General features: G+C 41.9%; 1 protein-coding gene across 3 annotated transcripts in view; it reads left to right on the forward strand.

Moving 5' to 3' along the window:
- Positions 1 to 23,617, forward strand: part of WASF1 (WASP family member 1) — a 221,000-nt gene that overhangs the window by 189,638 nt on the left and 7,745 nt on the right. For all 3 annotated transcript variants that reach the window (XM_069726223.1, XM_069726224.1, XM_069726225.1), the window contains exons 4-8: positions 3,285 to 3,438; positions 14,472 to 14,589; positions 15,773 to 15,942; positions 19,166 to 19,342; positions 19,856 to 20,499. In XM_069726223.1, coding sequence (XP_069582324.1) covers positions 3,285 to 3,438; positions 14,472 to 14,589; positions 15,773 to 15,942; positions 19,166 to 19,342; positions 19,856 to 20,499 — 1,263 coding nt within the window. The remainder of the gene's footprint in view (positions 1 to 3,284; positions 3,439 to 14,471; positions 14,590 to 15,772; positions 15,943 to 19,165; positions 19,343 to 19,855; positions 20,500 to 23,617) is intronic.

Below are 23,617 nucleotides of genomic sequence, written 5' to 3' on the forward strand. Positions count from 1 at the left end.
TGGGGGGCTGCCTATTCCTTTGGGGTATTTCTCTGAGGTAAGTCAGGCTTGTATTTCTATCTTCAGGCTAGTCAGCTCCTCAGGCAGTGCCGAGTTGCATAGGTAGTTATAGGCGCAATCCACTGCTGCTTATAGTTGTGTGAGGATAGATCAGGTACTGCAGTCTACAGAGATTCCACGTCTCAGAGCTCGTCCTATTGTTTTTGGTTATTGCCAGATCTCTGTATGTGCGCTGATTACTGCACGCTGTGTTGCCTGATTGCCAGCCATAACAGCCGGGGTCACACTTGCGTGTGCAATGCGAGAAACTGGCGCAATACCCAGCACTCAGGACCGGAGCATTCAGCTGCATGTATTTCTATGGAGCCGCAAACTCCGGTCCCGAGTGCTGGCGGCACTGCCGGGTATTGCGCGAGTTTCTCGCATTGAACTCGCAAGTGTGACCCCGTCCTTAGTGTCACGCTCCACTTTGGGGTTCCTTAAATAGCCTTATTGGGAAAATGCATTATCACCTATTGTGGGTTCTGCTCAGCTATATGTTTGTGTTTTCTCCATTCTTACTTTGATACATTAAAGCCGGAATAGGGATCCTCAGGCTCCCGTGCCATTTACAACCCTTGATAACATTTTCTCCTGTCCACGGGCATATTACCACAGTGCATGGGCCGGCAATTGTTTGATGGCCACCAGCCCTTTAATTTCTTCTTGCTCAGCGAGAACGTGCACGCAGTGTTCACTACTGAACGCTGAGGAGCGTGCAATGAAAGTTTATAAACCTGACACTAGTGCCAGCTTCAGGACGTACCTCGTGGGAGGGGTTAGTGTACGATTTGTACGGCCCCCGAAGGATAGTATAAATATCCAAAAGGCTCTTGGCTGAAAAAAGGCGCCCCACCCCTGTATTAAAGGGTTATTCCACCTCCACTCTCTTCGCTGTCTAATATGGTGAACTACTGACGACAATTATTGGACCACAAAAATTGAAATAGAATAAATGTTTGAAGTCACATTTAGCAGTCCCCTGACATAATACCATGGCACGTTAACAGCTTGATATATCGTTTTGCTTATTAAAAGGTATGTGCAGCTATTCTGTGATTATTTTCAGTCATTACACTTTTTTGAGGGGAAGTGGGGTTCTTGCACATACTGATGTCTAGTACTGGGCACTTTACATTTTTGGAAAGTAATTACATTTCAGGGGCTTATGACGAAAAGTCCTAACACTTGCTCCACTATGCATTTTTATTTAGGTCAGAAGGTGTTGAATATTCATAAGACGGCTGGTTTCCTCAGCAGTCAGTAGGTCTCAATTTCACTCATACAAACCAGTTGAACGATTCCTCTAATGGGGATTCTGGAAGCTGAATAATTCGGTTTATTCCAAAAATATAACAGAAGAAATATATTTAGTGTGAATGTTTCCTTTGTTTTTACAGGACTGATCCATTTATTACTTAAACACATTAACCTATCTTTTTTTGTACGGACAAATGCTGTCCTAGGTTGGTCCTAATTTTCATTTCCTATATATATATTTTTCATTAGACAAGAAACAGTACTAATAAAGTTGGACATTCAGACCAAAATTTATGATTTCCATAGTTGTTGTGGGTCTCCTTTTAATCAAAACTGAGTCACAAATGGCCACTAAGAGGTTGTAGCATTTATTTTAAAGGGAATTTGTATTCTATGGGCAGTATGCTAAAGAGCAGGGGAATGGATTTATATAGGATTAAGGGAAAAAATAGGATAGCTTATAAATCAGGAGGGATTTTAATGAATAAAATATAAGTCAATGGGGCAGTCCTAATCATTGATTAACAGCCTTCCATGGAAAAGCGAGTCTACAGAGATAGCTATCAGTCACTGATTAGGTGTGCACCCTTTACTGCAAAGCCCAGAGGGGCAGGGAATTTCTGAATAAAATATGGATTATGCTAAATATTTTCCTACAAACCTCCTACTGTTTTACATGCTGTCCTAAGATTGAATAGCATTTCCAAGTCGACAGGTTCCCTTTAAAAAGGTCCTCTGAAAATTCAAAGCTGTAAGATGATAGGTTGCAAAAAACATCTGCAGCACTTTTCCATCCATTGCACCTTGTTAACAGTATCACCAGTATTACCATTAACCTCATCTCTCACATACTGTGACTGGTAGCTTAAAGAGGAACTGTTAAAAGGACTGAATTGGCCAGTATTTGCCATTATTTTATTCTCGTTGCTCTCCTGAATATTGTATTTTTTTCTTTTTGAAAATTGGGCATATCATTCCAGAGATATGGGCTTTTTTTATTTAGTGCTCCTAGTAGACCTATTTGTATGCTCTTTACTAACAGGGCGTTCCTCACATCATAATTATGCAGAGGTGCCTAAAGACACGCCCCCAGATAATTCTGTGAGCCACGCCCCCTTTGTAAAGGCCATACAGTTAACATGATGGTAGCAATAAATAAAAAGGCCCATATCTCTGGAAATGCATGACAAGTTTAAAAAAAGAAAGGGCAGAATACTCAGGGGAGCAGGAGAAAAAAAATTAGAGCAAAAGCTTGGCACTTTTGACTTGGTGACAGACCCTCTTTAAATTGTGTATTAACATCAGATTTGCTTGGGGTGCAGATAGAAGGTATGGGTGTCTCTCCTAGTAAGTGTCACTGATCTGTCTAAGCTTCCGTGTGTTTTTTTTCTTAAACTGGTAAGAGGAGTAACCTCCCCTGGTTGCACGTAACAGAGTCCGTTTCCGTATTATCAGCAGTATTAAATAGCACTGGTGGGGAGCTTGGGTTGCCAAGTCTTTTCTGCTTTACCGATAAGAAATCCTTTTAACCCAGCAAAACTATTGCTAGTAAAGAAAGATATTGCCATGCAAACAGCAAAAGCTGCAGAAAAAACGTCTAATAAATCCAGAACATGTATCAATTCTGTTTCTGGAAGGATCTATAGAGCTGGTTTCTAAGCCCGCAGAGAGGTATGATATTGTTATTTATCTCAACCTTGTGTATAATTGGTTATTCCATTCTTTCTGAGGTTCATACCTTAGTTCTTTTTAATTGTAGTACTTTTTTTTAATAGTTGTGAAACCTGTAAAATTGATATTTCATTTTCATCTTAGCATTGGGGTTTTATTTATTATGGAATTTATCTGCTAGAAAAAAATATAAGCCCTTTCAAGCTACCGTATGTTTTATTTGTTATGGAATTTGTCTTAAAAAATCTTAGACGTGTCAAGCAATGTTTTATCTAGAACTTTCTGATCTAAAATGTATTTTTTTTTCGCTTCAGTGTCATTACAGGACATCACAATGAGGAAAGCCTTCAGAAGCTCCACTATTCAGGATCAACAATTGTTTGACCGTAAGACTTTGCCAATTCCTCTTCACGAAACCTATGAATTGTGTGAACATCCTCCACCTCTCAATATACTGACACCGTACAGGTACGTATGGTTTTGTCTGCGGCATGTAGTGCATGCAAAAAAAGCCTTACATTTGGGGAGATGTAGTAATGCAATTTGTCACCATACAGTTGAAACCAGAAGTCTACATTATACAGTATAAAAAGACTGATTCATGTTTTTCTCAGTATCCGACATCAAATAAGAATACATCTTTCCAGTTTTAGGTCAATTATGTTTACCATAATTATTAATATTTGCCAAATGCCAGAATAATGAGAGAGCGAATGTTTTAAGTCAAAAGTTTGCATACATTTCATTAGTATTTGGTACCATTGCTTTTAAACTGATGACTTGGGTCAAAGATTTGTGATATCCTTCCACAGCTTCTCACAATAGTTGGTCAGAATTTGGGCCCATTCCTCCTGACAAAACTGGTGTAACTGGTCCAGGTTTGTAGGTCGCCTTGCTCGCACCTGCCTTTTTAGCTTTGCCCATAAATTTTCAATAGGATTGAGATCAGGGCTTTGTGATGGCCACTTCAGAGCATTGATTTTGTTATCCTTAAGCCACTTTGTTACCATTTTGGCAGTATGCTTCAGGTCATTGTCCATTTGGAAGACCCATTTCCGCCCAAGCTTTAACTTCCTGGCTGATGTCTTGAGATGTTTCTTCAGTATTGCCACATAATCTTCTTTTCTCATGATGCCATCTATTTTGTGAAGTGCACCAGTCCTTCCTGCAGCAAAACAACCCCACAACATGATGCTGCCACCCCCATGTTTGTCTGTTCCACCCGTCTTGTTTTTGTCTATTCCGGTTTAGAGTGGGATGTACACCTCGGTGTATGGTTACTGCTCATATAAAGGGGGTGGGGATATATAGGACATGTGCCAATACAAGTGGAGAACTGGGGGGACTCCTCCCCATTACAAACATTTCGACTCTCGCCGCCTATATTTCACCTTTCTTCTCCCTCTAACCATACACCGACGTGTTCATCCCACTTGAAGCCGGTATAGACAAAAACAAGGCAGCGTGGTCACTTCCGGTTACTACGTGTTCCACGTTTTGGAATGCAGCACAATTACATTCTGTTTGCATTCCAACCTATGGGAAACTGGAACTTACCAAAACAAGATGGCACTTCCGGCTATTATGCGTTCCACTCTGTGGAAAGCAGCGCAATCACATCTGTTTGTGTTCCAACCTGTGGGAGGTATCCTTGTGATCCTCACCGGAACTACATCGGCAACCAGGTAATGAACAGCTGTGAGCAACCGTGCACATGATTGAAAATCCTCTAATTGGTTGTAAGGACTCATGAGGGGGGCTGTTTGACGTCGGACACCATGGGCGGGCCACGCTTGTGAAAGGTATAAAGAAGGGGTTTTGCCAACAAGCTGCTAACGATTACCCATAGGTAATAACACAAATAGTCACATCCATTGATAGGAACCCGGCCACTGCGGGGTCCACTGTGATGACGGACATCTAGTCTTATACTAGTCTTATGTATATTCCATGTCCTACAGGCTCTAATATTATTTAACTCCCCTGATGAATCCCCAAGTCTGGGGAGGAAATGAGTAGGGAGGCCTATGCTTCATATTTTGTGGATGGTGGATTGTCCCTAGCGGGGTTCATTTGGGGCCTGTCCTTGTTAGGACAGAAGCAGTACAAGGGGCACGACGGAGAATTTAGAAAAGCCCTACACCCCCTCCCCCTCTTCCTATCCAGAGAAGGTAAAAGGAGAAACCTGCTGTGGATGTTTATCCATTCTTATTGGTGAGATCAAACCAATTTTTTATACTTGAGCACTGGTTTGCACAAGCACTTTATGCACATGTGTTTTTTTGTTTGTCCGTTTTATTATAGTGATTAAAAGTTGAGTTTTACTATATTGCGAGACTCTCCAAGCTACACTCTATTGACATCCCTGAGGGTACTGTATTAGTGTGTTTCACTTCACACTTCCGCAAATATTGCTTCCAAGCTTCTCCCTTTTTCCGCCAAACGTATTGATAGTCATTATGCCCAAAACGTTAAATTTTAGTCTCATCAGACCACAGGACATGTCCCCAAAAAATTAAGATCTTTGTTCCTGTGTGCATTTGCAAACATTAATCTGGCTTTTTTATGTTTCTTTTGGAGTAATAGTTACTTCCTGGAAGAATGGCGTTTAAGCCCATGTTGATACATAGTTACATAGTTATTAAGGTTGAAGGAAGACTTTAAGTCCATCTAGTTCAACCCATAGCCTAACCTAACTTGCCCTAACATGTTGATCCAGAGGAAGGCAAAAACAACCCATGTGGCAAAGAGTAAGCTCCACCTTGGGGAAAAAAATTCCTTCCCGACTCCACATACGGCAATCAGACTAGTTCCCTGGATCAACACCCTATCAAGGAATCTAGTGTATATACCCTGTAACATTATACTTTTCCAGAAAGGTATCCAGTCCCCTCTTAAATTTAAGTAATGAATCACTCATTACAACATCATACGGCAGAGAGTTCCATAGTCTCACTGCTCTTACAGTAAAGAATCCGCGTCTGTACTAATTTCACTGTGGATATTGACACAATCTTACCAGCTTCCGCCATCATCTTCACAAGGTCTTTTGCTTTTGTCCTTGGGATGAAATGCACATGTTAGACCAAAGCACGTTCATCTCTGGGACACAGAACTCATCTCCCTCCTGAGAGGTATGATGGCTGGACATTCCCATCTTGTTTGTACTTGCGTATAATTGTTTGCACAGATTAACGAGGCACCTTCAGGTATCTTGAAATTGTACCCAAGGATGAGACAAACTTGTGAAAGTCCACAATTCTCTTCCTAATATCTTGGCTGATTACTTGAGACTTTTTCCCATGATGCTACACAAAGAAGCAATGTGTTTCAGGTGTGCATTAAAATACATCCACAGGTGCGTCTCTAAGGCTGCTTTCACACATCAGGTTTTTGGTTTCAGGCTAAATCCGGCAAATTTGCAAAAAAACGGAGAGAGAGACACACTCTGAAGGGACGGATCCGGCACAAAACGGATGAAACGCATGTCCTTCAGGCACAATCCGGCGCTAATACAACTCTATGGGGAAAAAACGGACGCCGGATTGTGCCTGAAACAAAAAACCTGATGTGTGAAAGCAGCCTAATTAACTCAGATGTTGCCAAAAAAACATATCACAAGCTTCCAAATACATGACGTCATCATATGGGCAGTTCGGGATTGTTTAAAGGCATAGTAATCTAAGGGTATGTTCACACGTTCAGGATTTCCTTCCTTTTTTTTTCAGGACAGTTTTTTTAAAAAACTGCAGCTCTTGGCAGAAAACGCAGGTCCTTTTTTTGTCCTTTTTTGATGCGTTTTTTGATGCGTTTTTTTATCCTTTTTTTATGCAGTTTTCTATGCAGAGACTGTGTGTTTCCTAGGAAGCTTTTTAGGGCTAAAATGGCTGAAAATACCCTAACCCTAACCCTAAGCCTACCCCTAACCCTACCCCTAACCCTACCCCTAACCCTACCCCTAACCCTACCCCTACCCCTATTCTAACCTTAGTGAAAAAAAAAAAATTTTTAATTTTTTTATTGTCCCTACCAATGGGGGTGACAAAGTGGGGGGGGGGGGGGGGTGTCATTTACCATTTTTTTATTTTGATCACTGAGATAGGTTATATCTCAGTGATCAAAATGCACTTTGGAGCGAATCTGCCGGCCGGCAGATTCGGCGGGCGCACTGCGCATGCGCCCGCCATTTTGCAAGATGGCACTGGGGGGGGGGGGCATCGGAGCACGGGGGGGGGCATCGGAGCACGGGGGGGCGGGATCGGAGCACGGGGGGGCAGCCACACTCCGCCCACGCACTTCCGCCCGCTCCCCCGCACTTCCTGCTGCAGCGGTTCTGCACATCAAATCGCAGTAAAACCCGCAGATATATTTTTGATCTGCGGGTTTTACTGCGATTTTGACCTCACAATGGAGGTCTATGGGTGCAGAACCGCTGCGGTTCAGGAAAAAGAAGTGACATGCTCCTTCTTTTTTGCCGCAGCTATTCTGCGCGGCTTTTTAAACGAAATTACGGATCATGTGCACAGCAGTGACTGTTTTCCATAGGGTTACATTGTAATGTACCCTGCATGGAAAACAGCTGCGGAACCGCAGCGGCAAAACCGCTGCGGTTCCGCAGTAAAAAACGCACTGTGTGAACATGGCCTTAGAGTATGTAAACTTTTGACTTTGCAGTAAGTAATAAAAATGCCTGAACATTCTCTCTCTGTATTCTGGCATTTGTCACACATTAAGGCCATGTTCACACAGTGCGTTTTTTACTGCGGAACCGCAGCGGTTTTGCCGCTGCGGTTCCGCAGCTGTTTTCCATGCAGGGTACATAACAATGTAACCCTATGGAAAACAGTCACTGCTGTGCACATGATCCGTAATTTCGTTTAAAAAGCCGCGCAGAATAGCTGCGGCAAAAAAGAAGGAGCATGTCACTTCTTTTTCCTGAACCGCAGCGGTTCTGCACCCATAGACCTCCATTGTGAGGTCAAAATCGCAGTAAAACCCGCAGATCAAAAATATATCTGCGGGTTTTACTGCGATTTGATGTGCAGAACCGCTGCAGCAGGAAGTGCGGGGGAGCGGGCGGAAGTGCGTGGGCGGAGTGTGACTGCCCCCCCGTGCTCCGATCCCGCCCCCCGTGCTCCGATGCCCCCCCGTGCTCCGATGCCCCCCCCCAGTGCTCCGATGCCCCCCCCCGTGCCCTAATCTCCCCCCCTTATACTTACCCGGTGTCCGTCCGGCCGTCTTCTCCCTGGGCGCCGCCATCTTGCAAAATGGCGGGCGCATGCGCAGTGCGCCCGCCGAATCTGCCGGCCGGCAGATTCGCTCCAAAGTGCATTTTGATCACTGAGATATAACCTATCTCAGTGATCAAAATAAAAAAATAGTAAATGACACCCCCCCCACTTTGTCACCCCCATTGGTAGGGACAATAAAAAAATTAAGAATTTTTATTTTTTCACTAAGGTTAGAATAGGGGTAGGGGTAGGGTTAGGGGTAGGGTTAGGGTTAGGGGTAGGGTTAGGGGTAGGGTTAGGGGTAGGGTTAGGGTTAGGGTATTTTCAGCCATTTTAGCCCTAAAAAGCTTCCTAGGAAACACACAGTCTCTGCATAGAAAACTGCATAAAAAAAGGATAAAAAAACGCATCAAAAAACGCATCAAAAAAGGACCAAAAAAAGGACCTGCGTTTTCTGCCAAGAGCTGCAGTTTTTTAAAAAAACTGTCCTGAAAAAAAAAGGATGGAAATCCTGAACGTGTGAACATACCCTTATAATTATGGTAATCCTAATTGACCTAAAACGGGAAAGGTTTATTCTGATTTCATGACAGACATTTAGAAAACATGAACATGTGTCTTTTTATATAGGGTATGTAAACTTCTAGTTTCAACTGTGTGTATATATAACATAGATAGATAAATTATTTTTATTTTTTTTTCAGCTTCCATGCAGAACACACCTGACTATTTTCTGGATATGTTAGTAAAAGTTCTGCCTGCACTTATTAAATATGGGATTTGACCCAAAACCTTACCAAATTCTATTTGACGAATACTATAGAGAAGGAACACCCCGTTAGTAAATTAGTAGGACATGTCAAGTCCCTGTGATTCTGAGCCACAGATTGGCTGCAGCTTTCAGTAGAAGCGAGCTGTAGGGGTGGATTGCTTTCTTCCTTTTCTTGCTCTCTTATCTCCCTCTCAGGGTCAGCTAGCTCTCATTGCCTGTACATAGAAAGCGTCTATTCATTCCGTGATTTGGAGACCGTCACAGAATCAGTGACAACTTGACAATGCTATGATTTCTGGTGAAGATCTGGTGGCCAGGGATAAAGAGCAGTTCAATTATAAAGTATTGTTCCTATATAGCTAGTGCTATAAAATGTATCTGGCAAAGCCAAGACATCTTTTTTGTTTCCATTTTGTAATATGTGCCTAAGCCAGAACTTATTGTGTGATGTTGGCCTTGGTTTTTTTCCCCCTATTATTATAATTATTATTAGTATTTTGTACCCTTTCCATTATAAGCCCAGAGATCCTCACCGTGGTCATTCTCCAATATCAGCAAACTGGTTAGTAAACTAGAGGAAGATTTTATAAAATGTGATTCATCTGATGGAATCTTAGTTTAGATATGAATTGTTCACATTTGCCATATTATAATTTGATGAAGGACTATCATGACTACTGGGAATTAAAGGGAATGTCCACTACTTCTATATTGATGACCTATCCTTTGTATAGGTCATCAATTTCAAGTCTATGCTGTGCCACCTGTGAAACCCCCATCAACCAATTAGCTCTTCTCAGTGTCACCGGCCGGATGTGATTAGTTGCGGCACCAAGAAGACTGTATAGTGGCCACAAAGTGGTACTGCAGATGCACTCCTATTTATTTTAAGAGGTGGCTCTGCAGTTGATGGATTGTGTTGTGAAGTTCCGCAACTGAGCACATCTTACCACCGCAGGCACCAGGAACAGCTGATCAGTGGGAATGCCGGATGTCTGAGATTAATTATCTGTCCTAAGGCCATCAATAAAAAAATAGTACCGGACAACCCCTTTAATATAGAAGCTTCTTTTCAATTCCGTACGTAGGGTTATAGACAATGGATTTCTTGCAGAATTGGGATCCAATCACAATATTCAGTAGGTATAATAATAATATTAGCAAATACAAAACTACTTGAATTAGAAATGTGGTATGGTTCTTCTGATAAGCTATGCCACTTACCACAAATGCAGGGCGTTGCAGTAGCTTATGTAAATCCAGAAAAAAAGATGTGCACACTGTCACTGGGTTGCTGCAGGCATGAACAAAATAGTCCAAGTATAGGAAAAATCAGCCACACTCAAATGGTTGAAAGTTCAGCAAACTGTGTAGTTTCTTTATTAACATATACAATAAACATCACCAGGTGCTTTTTTAGGAGGTAAATGGGTGGCGGACTATTCAATTCGGGTAACGTTTCGACCCCAGCGGGTCTTTATCAAAACCTCACTTATGCCAAAGAGGTTTTTTGTACCATGTTCACTAAATGTTAAAACTGACCTGCCATTATGATTCTCCAGGTCATTACAAGTTCATTTTCCGAGACCTGTAGCATCTTAATTTGTCGTGATCTGGGGCTGGGTGAGGGCTTATTTTTTGTGCACCGAGCTGATGTTTTTATTGATACCATTTTGGTGTACGTCCAATATTTTGATGTAAAGGCGACCAAAAACAACATAATTCTGACATTTTGAATTTTTTTCTCCTTATGCCGTTTAGCGATCAGGTTAATTATTTTTTTTATATTGATAGATCGGGCGATTCTGAACACGGCAGTACCAAATATGTAACTGCACTTGCCATCGAGCAGCACTCATAGTAATCTGGCTATGACAACCATAGAGGTCTCCTGGAGACCTTTGGTTGTCATGCCGACCCATCGGTGACCCGAGATCATGTGATAGGGTCACCGATGAGCGGGATTAGTGACGCTCTTTCAGTAAGCGTGCGTTAAATGTCGCTCGCACAAATTGACAGCGGCATTTAACTAGTTAACAGTTGTGGGTGGATCTTGATTCCATTCTTGGCTTTTGTGGGAACATGTCAGCTGTATAGATCAGCTGTCATGTGCCTGGAAAGGTGTGCGCTCAGCGCTGAAGCCCACACCAAACAGGGGGAGTCCGACATAGGTGTAATATTACGCCCAATGTCGGAAAGGGGTTAATAACCTTGGTCGCTCTTCCCTACACCCGCTCTAGTTCAGCTATGTCGTACTATTCCGTCCGATGGCAAAAAGGGGTTAACATTGCCGGGATACACTAGTCCGGCAACGCCTCCTCCTGTGATAAGCAGCTCACTGTCTATGGACTTTGTACTCAGAGAGCCTGGTGTGGGTGGGTTAGCTTTCTCAGCCCTCCTGCATTCTAAACGTAAAAACTGTGTCAGAACGGCTGCGCCCAGTAATCTAAGTGATACATCGTTGGATTCTGCTTCTCTTTGCCTACGTTATGCTGCTCTCAGATGCCGTATCAAAAACCTGCTGGCAGATTCCCTTTAAGGATACATTTAACTTTGAGAACAAGAGTGACATTCAGTACTCTCCACCAATACGAGTCTGACCATTTGGCCATTTTATAGTTCTATTTTGTTTGCCATAGGCGTGCGTTAGGCCTTTATCGTACCTCCTAATTTCAGATTGTGTATGAATAAGGCCATGCTGCGTTGCATCCACAGGAGAATATTTTGATACCCACAGTCTGAGAGTCCATATATCCGTGCTGTACATCCATCATACCTTGCTTTCTGGCTCCGCGCGTTCTGCCATATGCAAAGGTCCTAACCATTTTCAGACAATCGAACGCTAGAAATATAGGGGGAAATGACTGCCTCCATATGTCTGCATACTAAGGCAGACAGATAGTGGAGGTAGTGCAATGGTAGCCAGATGGATGTCCGCAAATGAAGATGTAGCTGAACGTAAATGATGGAATGTCAGAATAAAGTGACCCATAAGTGAGGTCTTGACCTTTTAATCTACAGATCCAATGTAGAGGTGAAGGGCAGTCATTACACAATGTGCGATCTTAAAATGACTTGGGCGAGTGTATAGAAAACTGCAGCATTTCCATCGTATTATGCAAAAGGAAGGGATTGGCTTAAAGGCTAATGCTGGAATAAAAGGAACATTGATTTTTCAAGCTCATTAAAATCTATTTGTTGACTGAGCGGAGTTTTAACTGTTCGTTGCACATGGAGTTAGCTTTACAATGCATGTGCTTACTCTGCAGTACGGAAATAGGCGGCATGTGGAGATTGATAGAGCGTCAAGTAATGTACTGTATGTAATTGAATTGTATTATAGCACAAAAGTGCACTACAAGCATGGAGTACTTTCATCACAGCAGTGGGATTTTTTTATTTATTTTTTTTTAAAGATTTTATTTTTTTCAATTTTTGTTGGAAACCACTCCTGAAAGTATAAGAAAAACATTACACTCTGTTTAACCCTAATTTTACTCCAATCTGAAGGTCACTTAGTACAATAAAATCAGGAACCCTTGGCACTCTGGTGATTGGAGTGAGCCTGCAGATGGCATTAATGCAGTGTTAATCTATCAGGCTCGGTATTACGACATTCACCCTCATTTCACGTACAAAGCTGCCTATTTTGTCTTGAACATAAGGATCGGCTGCTGCTTAGCGCACATGCGGTACAGCAGATGTCACACATTTATGCCCATTATTTAAGCATACCAATTAAAATAATGTACTGTACTCTGAACATTCTGTTCGAGTGCGAGGTTAAACTGCTACCCAAGAACCCTCCTCGCGTTCCCTTTTTAATTCACAGATTGACGCGGTGCATCTTTCATCTCTTCCAGAATGTACTCAACAAGATGAAGGGGTGAAAAAAAAAAAAAAGAACTGCATATATTAATCTACTTTTTAATTGTCTCCTTGGCGGCTCTTTCCCCGTCACATTAGTGTTATTAGAATAACGCTTTAATTTTTAACCTTTTTCTTGTTTACCCTCTAAGTCATCACTTAGTTTGAGGATGTGAGCGTACAGTGAATGGCTTTGAAATTATTCATAATTCATAGGATTGTTCTTGATTGCAGGCTGTTGGAATCTTGCCTGTAAATAGTACTTTATGTTGTGATAATTATTAAATATTCATGTGTATTGCCTCTGCTGGACATCTATCCTTAGTTAAAAATGCAACTTGCAATTGATAAAGGTTTATTATGTTGCAAGTATATTTTTCAAGAAATTCCAATTTGTTACATAAGTGGAACAGTGGACTATGAAGCTTCAATACTATACACAATACTATCTATTCTAGTGTATAATTGGCATCTATAAACAAGCCAAACAATATGTACAATGTGTCTCTGTTTCATTGATATAACAGCATGTAACCATTTGGAAGATTTTACATGAAACAATGCAATGTTTTTTTCAATGGATTGGCAGAGAAGCTTAAGTGAAGGTCAGGTCCTAGTAGTTCTTCAACTCTACCTCTTCTTTTCACCATCTCTTCATCTTTACTGTGTATATGAAAAGGGCATTTGAATTTCCCTGAGTGCCTTTAGAATTGTTTGGACTGAAATTGCCAGAGTTATAATTTTGAATCCTCCTTTACTCCTGGATTCCTTTGATGTCCTCCTCAAGAGGGTGGCCCAAATGTCTCCTGGATGTACCGTATTTTTCTAACTATAAGACACACTTTTTAGTAAGAAAAACTCTTGCTAAATAGTGTGTGCATGTTATAGTCCAGAGGCAGCTTCCTGTGATGATGAACTCAGACCACACGTCCTTTCCAATTACGAAAAACGTCTCTTCTCCTGCCATACACTGATCTACGTGATTGTTTCAGACAGAACGGCTATCCCACCTATTGCCCTACACTGATCTACGTAATTGGTGCAGAGAGAGTGACTCTCAATCCTCTTGCCTTACTCTGATCTATGTGATCGATGCAGAGCGAACTGCTATCCCTTCTCCTGCTTTACATTGCTCTACGCGACCAGTGTAGAGCAGGAGAGGAAGACACCAGGGCCTACTTGGAGGCTGCTCATCTTGAGTAGCTGAAGGACCTGCCACCCAACTAGCTTCAGGACCTTTCAGGTCGTCTGATCTATCTTCACATTTCTCCGACGCCTTCTTCATACCTTCTCATCCCCCACCACCATTTTTTTAATTTTCTTTTTCTCTTACAGCTGCAATGTTGGTAATTCCCTTTGTTCTCTTTTATGTTCTTCATTACGTCTTTTGTGCAATTCCTGAAGCTATATATAGAATTGTAGACTTTTGTTCTATTGATGAAAACTTAATATCATATTTTGTAAATGCGCTTCCCATTTCTCTCCCTATAATCCCCTCTTGTAATATCATATTTGAAAGCGAAAAGTAGAGAATGTCGATTTATTAGCAGATGTCAAAATTGAAGACAAATAATTTTCTTCCATGGGTTTTTGACATGCCCCAATATCTTTTTATTTCTTTGTTTTAATAGGGATGATGGTAAATCAGGTTTAAAGTTCTACACCAACCCATCCTACTTTTTTGACTTGTGGAAAGAGAAGATGATACAGGACACTGAAGACAAACGGAAAGAAAAGAGAAAGCAGAAGGTATGATGTCTTTATTACCTCATTTATATTAAAGGGATGCTGTCAGTAGGATCAACCCTTCTAAGCAGTCTATATGGTAATGCAGGTCATAAAAAGATGAATAAAATGATGCTTTGATATATGTAATATGATGTCTTGTTTCAGAAAAATCCACATTTTTCTTATATATATAAATGAACTCTTCGGGACTGTAGGCCGGCACAGATCTGTATGAAAATCTGCCTCCAAATCTTATTTTAAATCAAAGGAAAAGTAACCAGTGTGAATCAAGTAATGACTGACACTTGGCTCTTATAATCGCACACAGCTCTGCAGGGAGATCAGAGCTAACACAGTGCATCAAAAGTGAACTTTGTCTCATTGCAAAAACATTTGCAGCTGCAATTGTCCTCTCACATCTCAGTGTTTCAACTTCTATATCACAGGCAGCCAGTGTGAAGGAAAGCAGTACAGCAGAGCTTACAGGACTGTGATATGACAACTGCAAAGGTGTTTGTAATGAGACAAGATTCCACTCTGCTGTCCTGTGTTAGTTATAAACACGCACACCTCTGCAGAATAGCTACCACCACTATGTGAGGACAAGTGCTGCTACAAATGTTTGTAATGAGATAATCTTCACTTCTGTTTTGCTGTGTTAGTTCTGATTTCACTGCAGAGCTGTATGTGATTATAAGAGAAAAAATTTCAGTTATTACTCGGTTCACACTGGTAATGCACATTAATTTAAAATAAACTCTGGAGACAGATTCTCGGGAAGATCTTTGTCCATCCCATGGATCTTAACAGCTCATTTACTTATAAGAAAAATACAGATTTTTCTGGAATAAGACCTCTGATCACTGATGGCAAGGCATCATTTTATTCAACTTTGTGACCTACATGCCCATGTAGACGGTTTAGGAGGGTTGATCTTACTCACAGATTCCGTTTTTAAAAAATGCTAGAAAAGTGTTTGGTTTTATATGTGTATGAATCTGGCATAAATGGCAGTTTTTAGCAGCGGCCTTCCACTATCGCCAGTAGTGGAAAATTCCCCATAAATGAGGTTTAGAAAAAATGAATCGCCAGGATAAATCTATGTAGTAGTTGGTCAGTTGAGTATCCCCCATGCTGCATTTTCCTTTAAGATTCTGCAGTTCTCTTCATATTTATGGTTTTATATTTGGATTTTTTTTTTCAGCAAAAGAATATCGATCGTCCACATGAGCCTGAGAAAGTGCCTCGAGCTCCACATGACAGACGTCGTGAGTGGCAGAAGTTAGCTCTTGGTCAAGAATTGGCTGAAGACGAAGTAGATGCACACAAGCATATAGAAATTGTTAATGGTCCAGCCTCCCATTTTGAAACAAGGTGTGGTATATCACTAACTATAACTAATGAAATTTTCTTGTATAGTATTTTTTTTATTTATTGCCACGTGAAGGATGCTGTGCGCATGTTAAGTATCTAGAATCACATTCTCAATTTCTTAGTACCATCTTCACCACAGTGATCAGTGCTAAAATTTACTTACATTCTTTATGAATGACTACTAAACGTGCCATAAAACTTCAATAACTTTGATTTCTTCTCCATGCATAGCTTACGTTTGGTTCCTTGCTGTGCTGTCCTGCAAGTTTCTACATCTCCAGAGCTGTACTCTTTCTGCCTTGAATACATGCCATATAATGAGCCTCACTGTGCAGCTTCTTTAGGACTTATTGGAGCTTTCCTACAGGGTCTTGCTGTTAGTTCAGTCGCTCGTCTCATACTATGCAGCTTTGTGTCCTGCTCTACATAGTTATTCAGGACTCCGAAGCACAGAAGTCTGTTCAGCAGTTACACAGCGAGGAGGAGACTTTTTTAGTGTATTCAGTGGGTAATTTATTACGCTAGCAGCAGATCTCTTCGAGTATAACTTGAAGGATTTTTTACTTGTTTACTAGTTGTCAGACTTTATTACTCAGGCCAGTTTATCTGCCATACTGTTAGGGTCTCAACATCTAACAAGTTCTCCATACAGAGCTTATATTACTTCTGTAGCAGCAAAGAAAATCCACCTTACAGTGCCCATATTGCCCTCAGCAGCACCATGAAAATGCTATCATGCCCACCTCATACCCTCTAATAGAACCAACTACTGAAATACAACTCAACACATCTCCCCAGTAGTTACCATTCATATCCAGAGTGCAACACAACTTACTTCTCAAATAGCACTAAACAAATGCCATGGCGCTGCACAAAATACCTCCCCAAGAGCATCACGTGCCATAACGCAGCACGTAATACCTCTCTGGAAGCACCAAATAGCAAAGTGCAAACACCTCCCTCAGCAACACCAAATACTGCTGCTCAGTGACCAACCAACCTTTCCCCCTCCAATAAAAAAAAAATCCAGCTGTACATGGTCCAAATTCCCCGTCTTCTAACAGCTTAGCGTGGAGGTGAACAACTGTTCAGTATGAACAGTGCATGAGTTTTGAGGCAGGACAATATGCTGTAGGGCATATTGCAAAAGACCTGATCAAGCAGTCACTGAAAATAGTGTATTATGTGCCTGAAGAGTCAGGGTGGGATATCCTACATGGCCAGCGTCTTGGGCTGTATCTAGTATTGCTGATCCATTTGAAAATATTTGTACTCTGTTGCTTAGTCACTGTAGATAAGCAATATTGTAGTGCCCTTTAATTTTTTGCCGATGTTTGTCATTGACTGGGACCTCACCCTTTATCAAGCAGAAAGGCATCAGATTGGATGAAACAGAAAAAATTAAGGTTTACTGCAGCTGCACCCCCTCCCTGCCTGATATACACTGCTCAAAAAAATAAAGGGAACACGTAAACAATGGAATATAACTCCAAGTAAATCAAACTTCTGTGAAATCAAACTGTCCAATTAGGAAGCAACACTGTTTGACAATCAATTTCACATGCTGTTGTACAAATGGAATAGACAACAGATGGAAATTATTGGCAATTATCAAGACACATTTAATAAAGGAGTCGTTCTGCAGGTGGGGACCACAGACCACATCTCAGTACCAATGCTTTCTGGCTGATGTTTTGGTCACTTTTGAATGTTCGTTGTGCTTCCACACTCGTGGCAGCATGAGACGGACTCTACATCCCACACAAGTGGCTCAGGTAGTGCAGCTCATCCAGGATGGCACATCAATGTGAGCTGTGGCAAGAAGGTGTGCTGTGTCTGTCAGTGTAGTGTCCAGAGGCTGGAGGCGCTACCAGGAAACAGGCCAGTACACCAGAAGACATGGAGGGGGCGTAGGACAGCAGCAACCCTGCAGCAGGACTGCTACCTCAGCCTTTGTGCAAGGTGGAACAGGAGGAGCACTGCCAAATCCCTGCAAAATGACCTCCAGCAGGCCACAAATGTGCATGTTTCTGCACAAACGATTAGAAAACGACTCAATGAGGATGGTCTGAGTGCCCAACGTCCACAGATGGGGGTTGTGCTCACAGCCCAACACTGTGCAGGACGCTTGGCATTTGCCACAGAACACTAGGATTGGAAAATTTGCCACTGGCGCCCTGTGCTCTTCACAGATGAAAGCAGGTTCACACTGAGCACCTGTGACATCTTTCAGCATGACCGGTTTGGCAGTGGGTGAGTAATGGTGTGTGGTGGCATTTCTTTGGAGGGCCGCACAGCCCTCCATTCCATGTGCTCGCCAGATGTAGCCTGACTGCCATTAGGTACCGAGATGAGATCCTCAGACCCCTTGTGTGACCATGTGCTGGTGCGATTGGCCCTGGGTTCCTCCTAATGCAGGACAATGCCAGACCTCATGTGGCTGGAGTGTGTTAGCAGTTCCTGCAAGATGATGGCATTGAAGCTATGGACTGGCCCGCCCTTTCCCCAGACCTGAATCCGATTGACCACATCTGAGACATCATGTCTCGCACCATCCACCATGCACCACAGACTGTCCAGGAGTTGGCGGATGCTGTAGTCCAGGTCTGCGAGGAGATCCCTCAGGAGATCATCTGCCTCCTCATCTGGAGCATGCCCAGGCATTGTAGCGAGGTCATACAGGGACGTGGAGGCCACACACACTACTGAGCATCATTTCCTTGTCTTTAGGCGTTTCCACTGAAGTTGGATCAGCCTGTCTCTTCATTTTCCACTTTGATTTTGAGCATCATTCCAGCTCCAGACCTCCGTGGGATATTAGTTGTGATTTACGTTGATCATTTTTAGGTTTTATTCTCAACACATTCCACTATGGAATGAATAAAGATTTACAACTGGAATATTTCATTCAGTGATATCTAGGATGTGGGATTTTAGTGTTCCCTTTATTTATTTGAGCAGTGTATATTTTTGGGGGTGCTGAAGAGGCTTTGTGAAGTTTAGGGCACTACAGGCTGCTCTAGTATTTCTCTAATAGAATACATTACTCATTACAGATATTGTTCTATTATTTTTCATTTCACTAATGTTCTCTGCATTCATTTATTTATAATTATTATTATTATTATTATTATTATTATAGAAAATGTTTTAGTAAGTCATGAGCTATCGTTTTCACTTCTGTGTAAAATATTAAACTAATTAACACCTTTTCTTTCACTAGACCACAAGCTTATGGAGAGACTGCCGATGGGCCCTTCTCACTTGCTGCACTCCCTTATAGCCAGATGAACGATCTTCTGAACAGGGTTGAAGACCGGGTATTAGTGAGACCCCATGAGCCACCACCGCCTCCACCAATGCATGCCGCTGGAGATGGAAAAGCCATGCCTGTTATCAGGTACCGTATTTTTGGACAATATTGGTTAATACTAAACTGCCAAAGGTTGTTTTTTTGTTTTTTTTTTATTGTATAAAGAGTGTTTGCTGCCCTTTCAGTAGGTATAGTATTTTTTGCCAAGTCAATGAAACCACTAAATGAGTGGTGATACTTCTCTTCCTCAATAAGCCACAGGTTCTACTTTATATTGCCCAGGCGGTGCCAATAGTCTGTAGAATAAGGATATGGTATCCCAGCACCCCTCCAAGGATCTTAAATATAAAGGCACTATTTATTCCATGAACTAAAATCCAATGGTACAAAAAAAAAACCACTTGTGGAGACTGTAATATTTGACGCACAAAGCTGTTATAGAATACCAATTTAGGTGACCACAGAGCTGTTTTCTGAAATGCATTCTAGCCTAATTTGTATCCAGCATTACACTATAGAATAAGGCATTATATTGGTAAATGTTCTTTGTTTGTTTTTTTATAAATCCTTAATTCTTTTTTTTGTTTGTTTTTTTTTTAGTGCCGCCCAAGGATTATCTGAAAACAGACCACAGTCTCCAGCCATGGGTAGAACGCCAGTGTTTGTGAGCCCCTCTCCACCACCACCGCCGCCTCCTCTTCCTCCACCCCCTCCACCTCTTCCATCTGCCCTATCTGCTTCCTCTCTGCGATCATCAATATCCTCCACTCCTCCACCTCCAGTACCTCCACCTCCCCCACCACCTACTGCTAACTTGCAAACTACTGTTGTGCCACCCCCACCAACTCCTTTGCAGATAGCACCTGGAGTACTTCACCCAGCGCCACCACCTATAGCGCCACCCCTTGTACAGCCCTCTCCACCAGTATCCCGTCCTGCTCAAGTATCTGAAACTGTGCCAGTGCACCCACTTCCCCAAACTGAGGCACAGGGTCTTCCACCACCTCCCCCACCCCCACCTTTACCTCCTTCTGGGATGCGACCTTCCTCTCCAGTTGCAGTCGCACCCCTCTCACATGCTCCAGCTGGTCTACACCCTCTTGCTTCCATTGTACCTGGTTCTCATGCGCCTCTTCTACCCCCATCCCCTTCATCTCAAGTTGCACCTGAGACTAAGAGACACCCATCAAATCTCCCAGTTATCAGTGATGCTAGAAGTGTTCTGCTGGAAGCAATACGAAAAGGTAAAGCTATTTTTGTGAAAAACTTTTGCATCTTGTCAGTCAGGTATATGAAACGGTATATGTAAAGAATATGTTGTACACAGCCAACCCTCTCCTAATCACAGAGTTTAGGATCTGTACTTTTGTGGCAATACTCTTGAAACTAGATTCACCGCCCCTACATCATGCTGCTATTAGATGTGATTTCAAAAAACGTTGTGACAGAATCCTTTGAAAGGGATGTCCCAGCTTTGGAAAAATCCTCTCGCCCCACTTTAGTTTGTCTAAAAAAAAAACCTGTACTTTTCTCTCCCTCCCCAGTCCAGCACAGAGTCTCTAGTGTTGCTTCCTGTGTCTTTTATCGTCTGCGATCATCTTTGAGGTCATGTCAACAGCCCTGCAGCCAATCGGTCAGCTCAGTGGCTCTGAGCGTGGGCGATCTACTCTGGCAAAGCTGGTGTGATCACTGCAGCTCTGTTGACATCAGACAATAACGGACACTGAAAGCAGCGGTGGAGACTCGACCCTGGGAGGGTGAAAAAAAGAATATTTGTGAATAGTTACATAGTAACATAGTAACATAGTTAGTAAGGCCGAAAAAAGACATTTGTCCATCCAGTTCAGCCTATATTCCATCATAATAAATCCCCAGATCTACGTCCTTCTACAGAACCTAATAATTGTATGATACAATATTGTTCTGCTCCAGGAAGACATCCAGGCCTCTCTTGAACCCCTCGACTGAGTTCGCCATCACCACCTCCTCAGGCAAGCAATTCCAGATTCTCACTGCCCTAACAGTAAAGAATCCTCTTCTATGTTGGTGGAAAAACCTTCTCTCCTCCAGACGCAAAGAATGCCCCCTTGTGCCCGTCACCTTCCTTGGTATAAACAGATCCTCAGCGAGATATTTGTATTGTCCCCTTATATACTTATACATGGTTATTAGATCGCCCCTCAGTCGTCTTTTTTCTAGACTAAATAATCCTAATTTCGCTAATCTATCTGGGTATTGTAGTTCTCCCATCCCCTTTATTAATTTTGTTGCCCTCCTTTGTACTCTCTCTAGTTCCATTATATCCTTCCTGAGCACCGGTGCCCAAAACTGGACACAGTACTCCATGTGCGGTCTAACTAGGGATTTGTACAGAGGCAGTATAATGCTCTCATCATGTGTATCCAGACCTCTTTTAATGCACCCCATGATCCTGTTTGCCTTGGCAGCTGCTGCCTGGCACTGGCTGCTCCAGGTAAGTTTATCATTAACTAGGATCCCCAAGTCCTTCTCCCTGTCAGATTTACCCAGTGGTTTCCCGTTCAGTGTGTAATGGTGATATTGATTCCCTCTTCCCATGTGTATAACCTTACATTTATCATTGTTAAACCTCATCTGCCACCTTTCAGCCCAAGTTTCCAACTTATCCAGATCCATCTGTAGCAGAATACTATCTTCTCTTGTATTAACTGCTTTACATAGTTTTGTATCATCTGCAAATATCGATATTTTACTGTGTAAACCTTCTACCAGATCATTAATGAATATGTTGAAGAGAACAGGTCCCAATACTGACCCCTGCGGTACCCCACTGGTCACAGCGACCCAGTTAGAGACTATACCATTTATAACCACCCTCTGCTTTCTATCACTAAGCCAGTTACTAACCCATTTACACACATTTTCCCCCAGACCAAGCATTCTCATTTTGTGTACCAACCTCTTGTGCGGCACGGTATCAAACGCTTTGGAAAAATCGAGATATACCACGTCCAATGACTCACCGTGGTCCAGTCTATAGCTTACCTCTTCATAAAAACTGATTAGATTGGTTTGACAGGAGCGATTTCTCATAAACCCATGCTGATATGGAGTTAAACAGTTATTCTCATTGAGATAATCCAGAATAACATCCCTCAGAAACCCTTCAAATATTTTACCAACAATAGAGGTTAGACTTACTGGCCTATAATTTCCAGGTTCACTTTTAGAGCCCTTTTTGAATATTGGCACCACATTTGCTATGCGCCAGTCCTGCGGAACAGACCCTGTCACTATAGAGTCACTAAAAATAAGAAATAATGGTTTATCTATTACATTACTTAGTTCTCTTAGTACTCGTGGGTGTATGCCATCCGGACCTGGAGATTTATCTATTTTAATCTTATTTAGCCGGTTTCGCACCTCTTCTTGGGTTAGATTGGTGACTCTTAATATAGGGTTTTCATTGTTTCTTGGGATTTCACCTAGCATTTCATTTTCCACCGTGAATACCGTGGAGAAGAAGGTGTTTAATATGTTAGCTTTTTCCTCGTCATCTACAACCATTCTTTCCTCACTATTTTTTAAGGGGCCTACATTTTCAGTTTTTATTCTTTTACTATTGATGTAGTTGAAGAACAGTTTGGGATTAGTTTTACTCTCCTTAGCAATGTGCTTCTCTGTTTCCTTTTTGGCAGCTTTAATTAGTTTTTTAGATAAAGTATTTTTCTCCCTATAGTTTTTTAGAGCTTCAATGGTGCCATCCTGCTTTAGTAGTGCAAATGCTTTCTTTTTACTGTTAATTGCCTGCCTTACTTCTTTGTTTAGCCACATTGGGTTTTTCCTATTTCTAGTCCTTTTATTCCCACAAGGTATAAACCGCTTACACTGCCTATTTAGGATGTTCTTAAACATTTCCCATTTATTATCTGTATTCTCATTTCTGAGGATATTGTCCCAGTCTACCAGATTAAGGGCATCTCTAAGCTGTTCAAACTTTGCCTTCCTAAAGTTCAATGTTTTTGTGACTCCCTGACAAGTCCCCCTAGTGAAAGACAGGTGAAACTGCACAATATTGTGGTCGCTATTTCCTAAATGCCCAACCACCTGCAGATTTGTTATTCTGTCAGGTCTATTAGATAGTATTAGGTCTAAAAGTGCTGCTCCTCTGGTTGGATTCTGCACCAATTGTGAAAGATAATTTTTCTTGGTTATTAGCAGAAACCTGTTGCCTTTATGGGTTTCACAGGTTTCTGTTTCCCAGTTAATATCCGGGTAGTTAAAGTCCCCCATAACCAGGACCTCATTATGGGTTGCAGCTTCATCTATCTGCTTTAGAAGTAGACTTTCCATGGTTTCTGTTATATTTGGGGGTTTGTAACA

Source organism: Ranitomeya imitator, chromosome 5 (genome assembly GCF_032444005.1).
Source record: "Ranitomeya imitator isolate aRanImi1 chromosome 5, aRanImi1.pri, whole genome shotgun sequence".
Classification (NCBI taxonomy): Eukaryota; Metazoa; Chordata; class Amphibia; order Anura; family Dendrobatidae; genus Ranitomeya; species Ranitomeya imitator.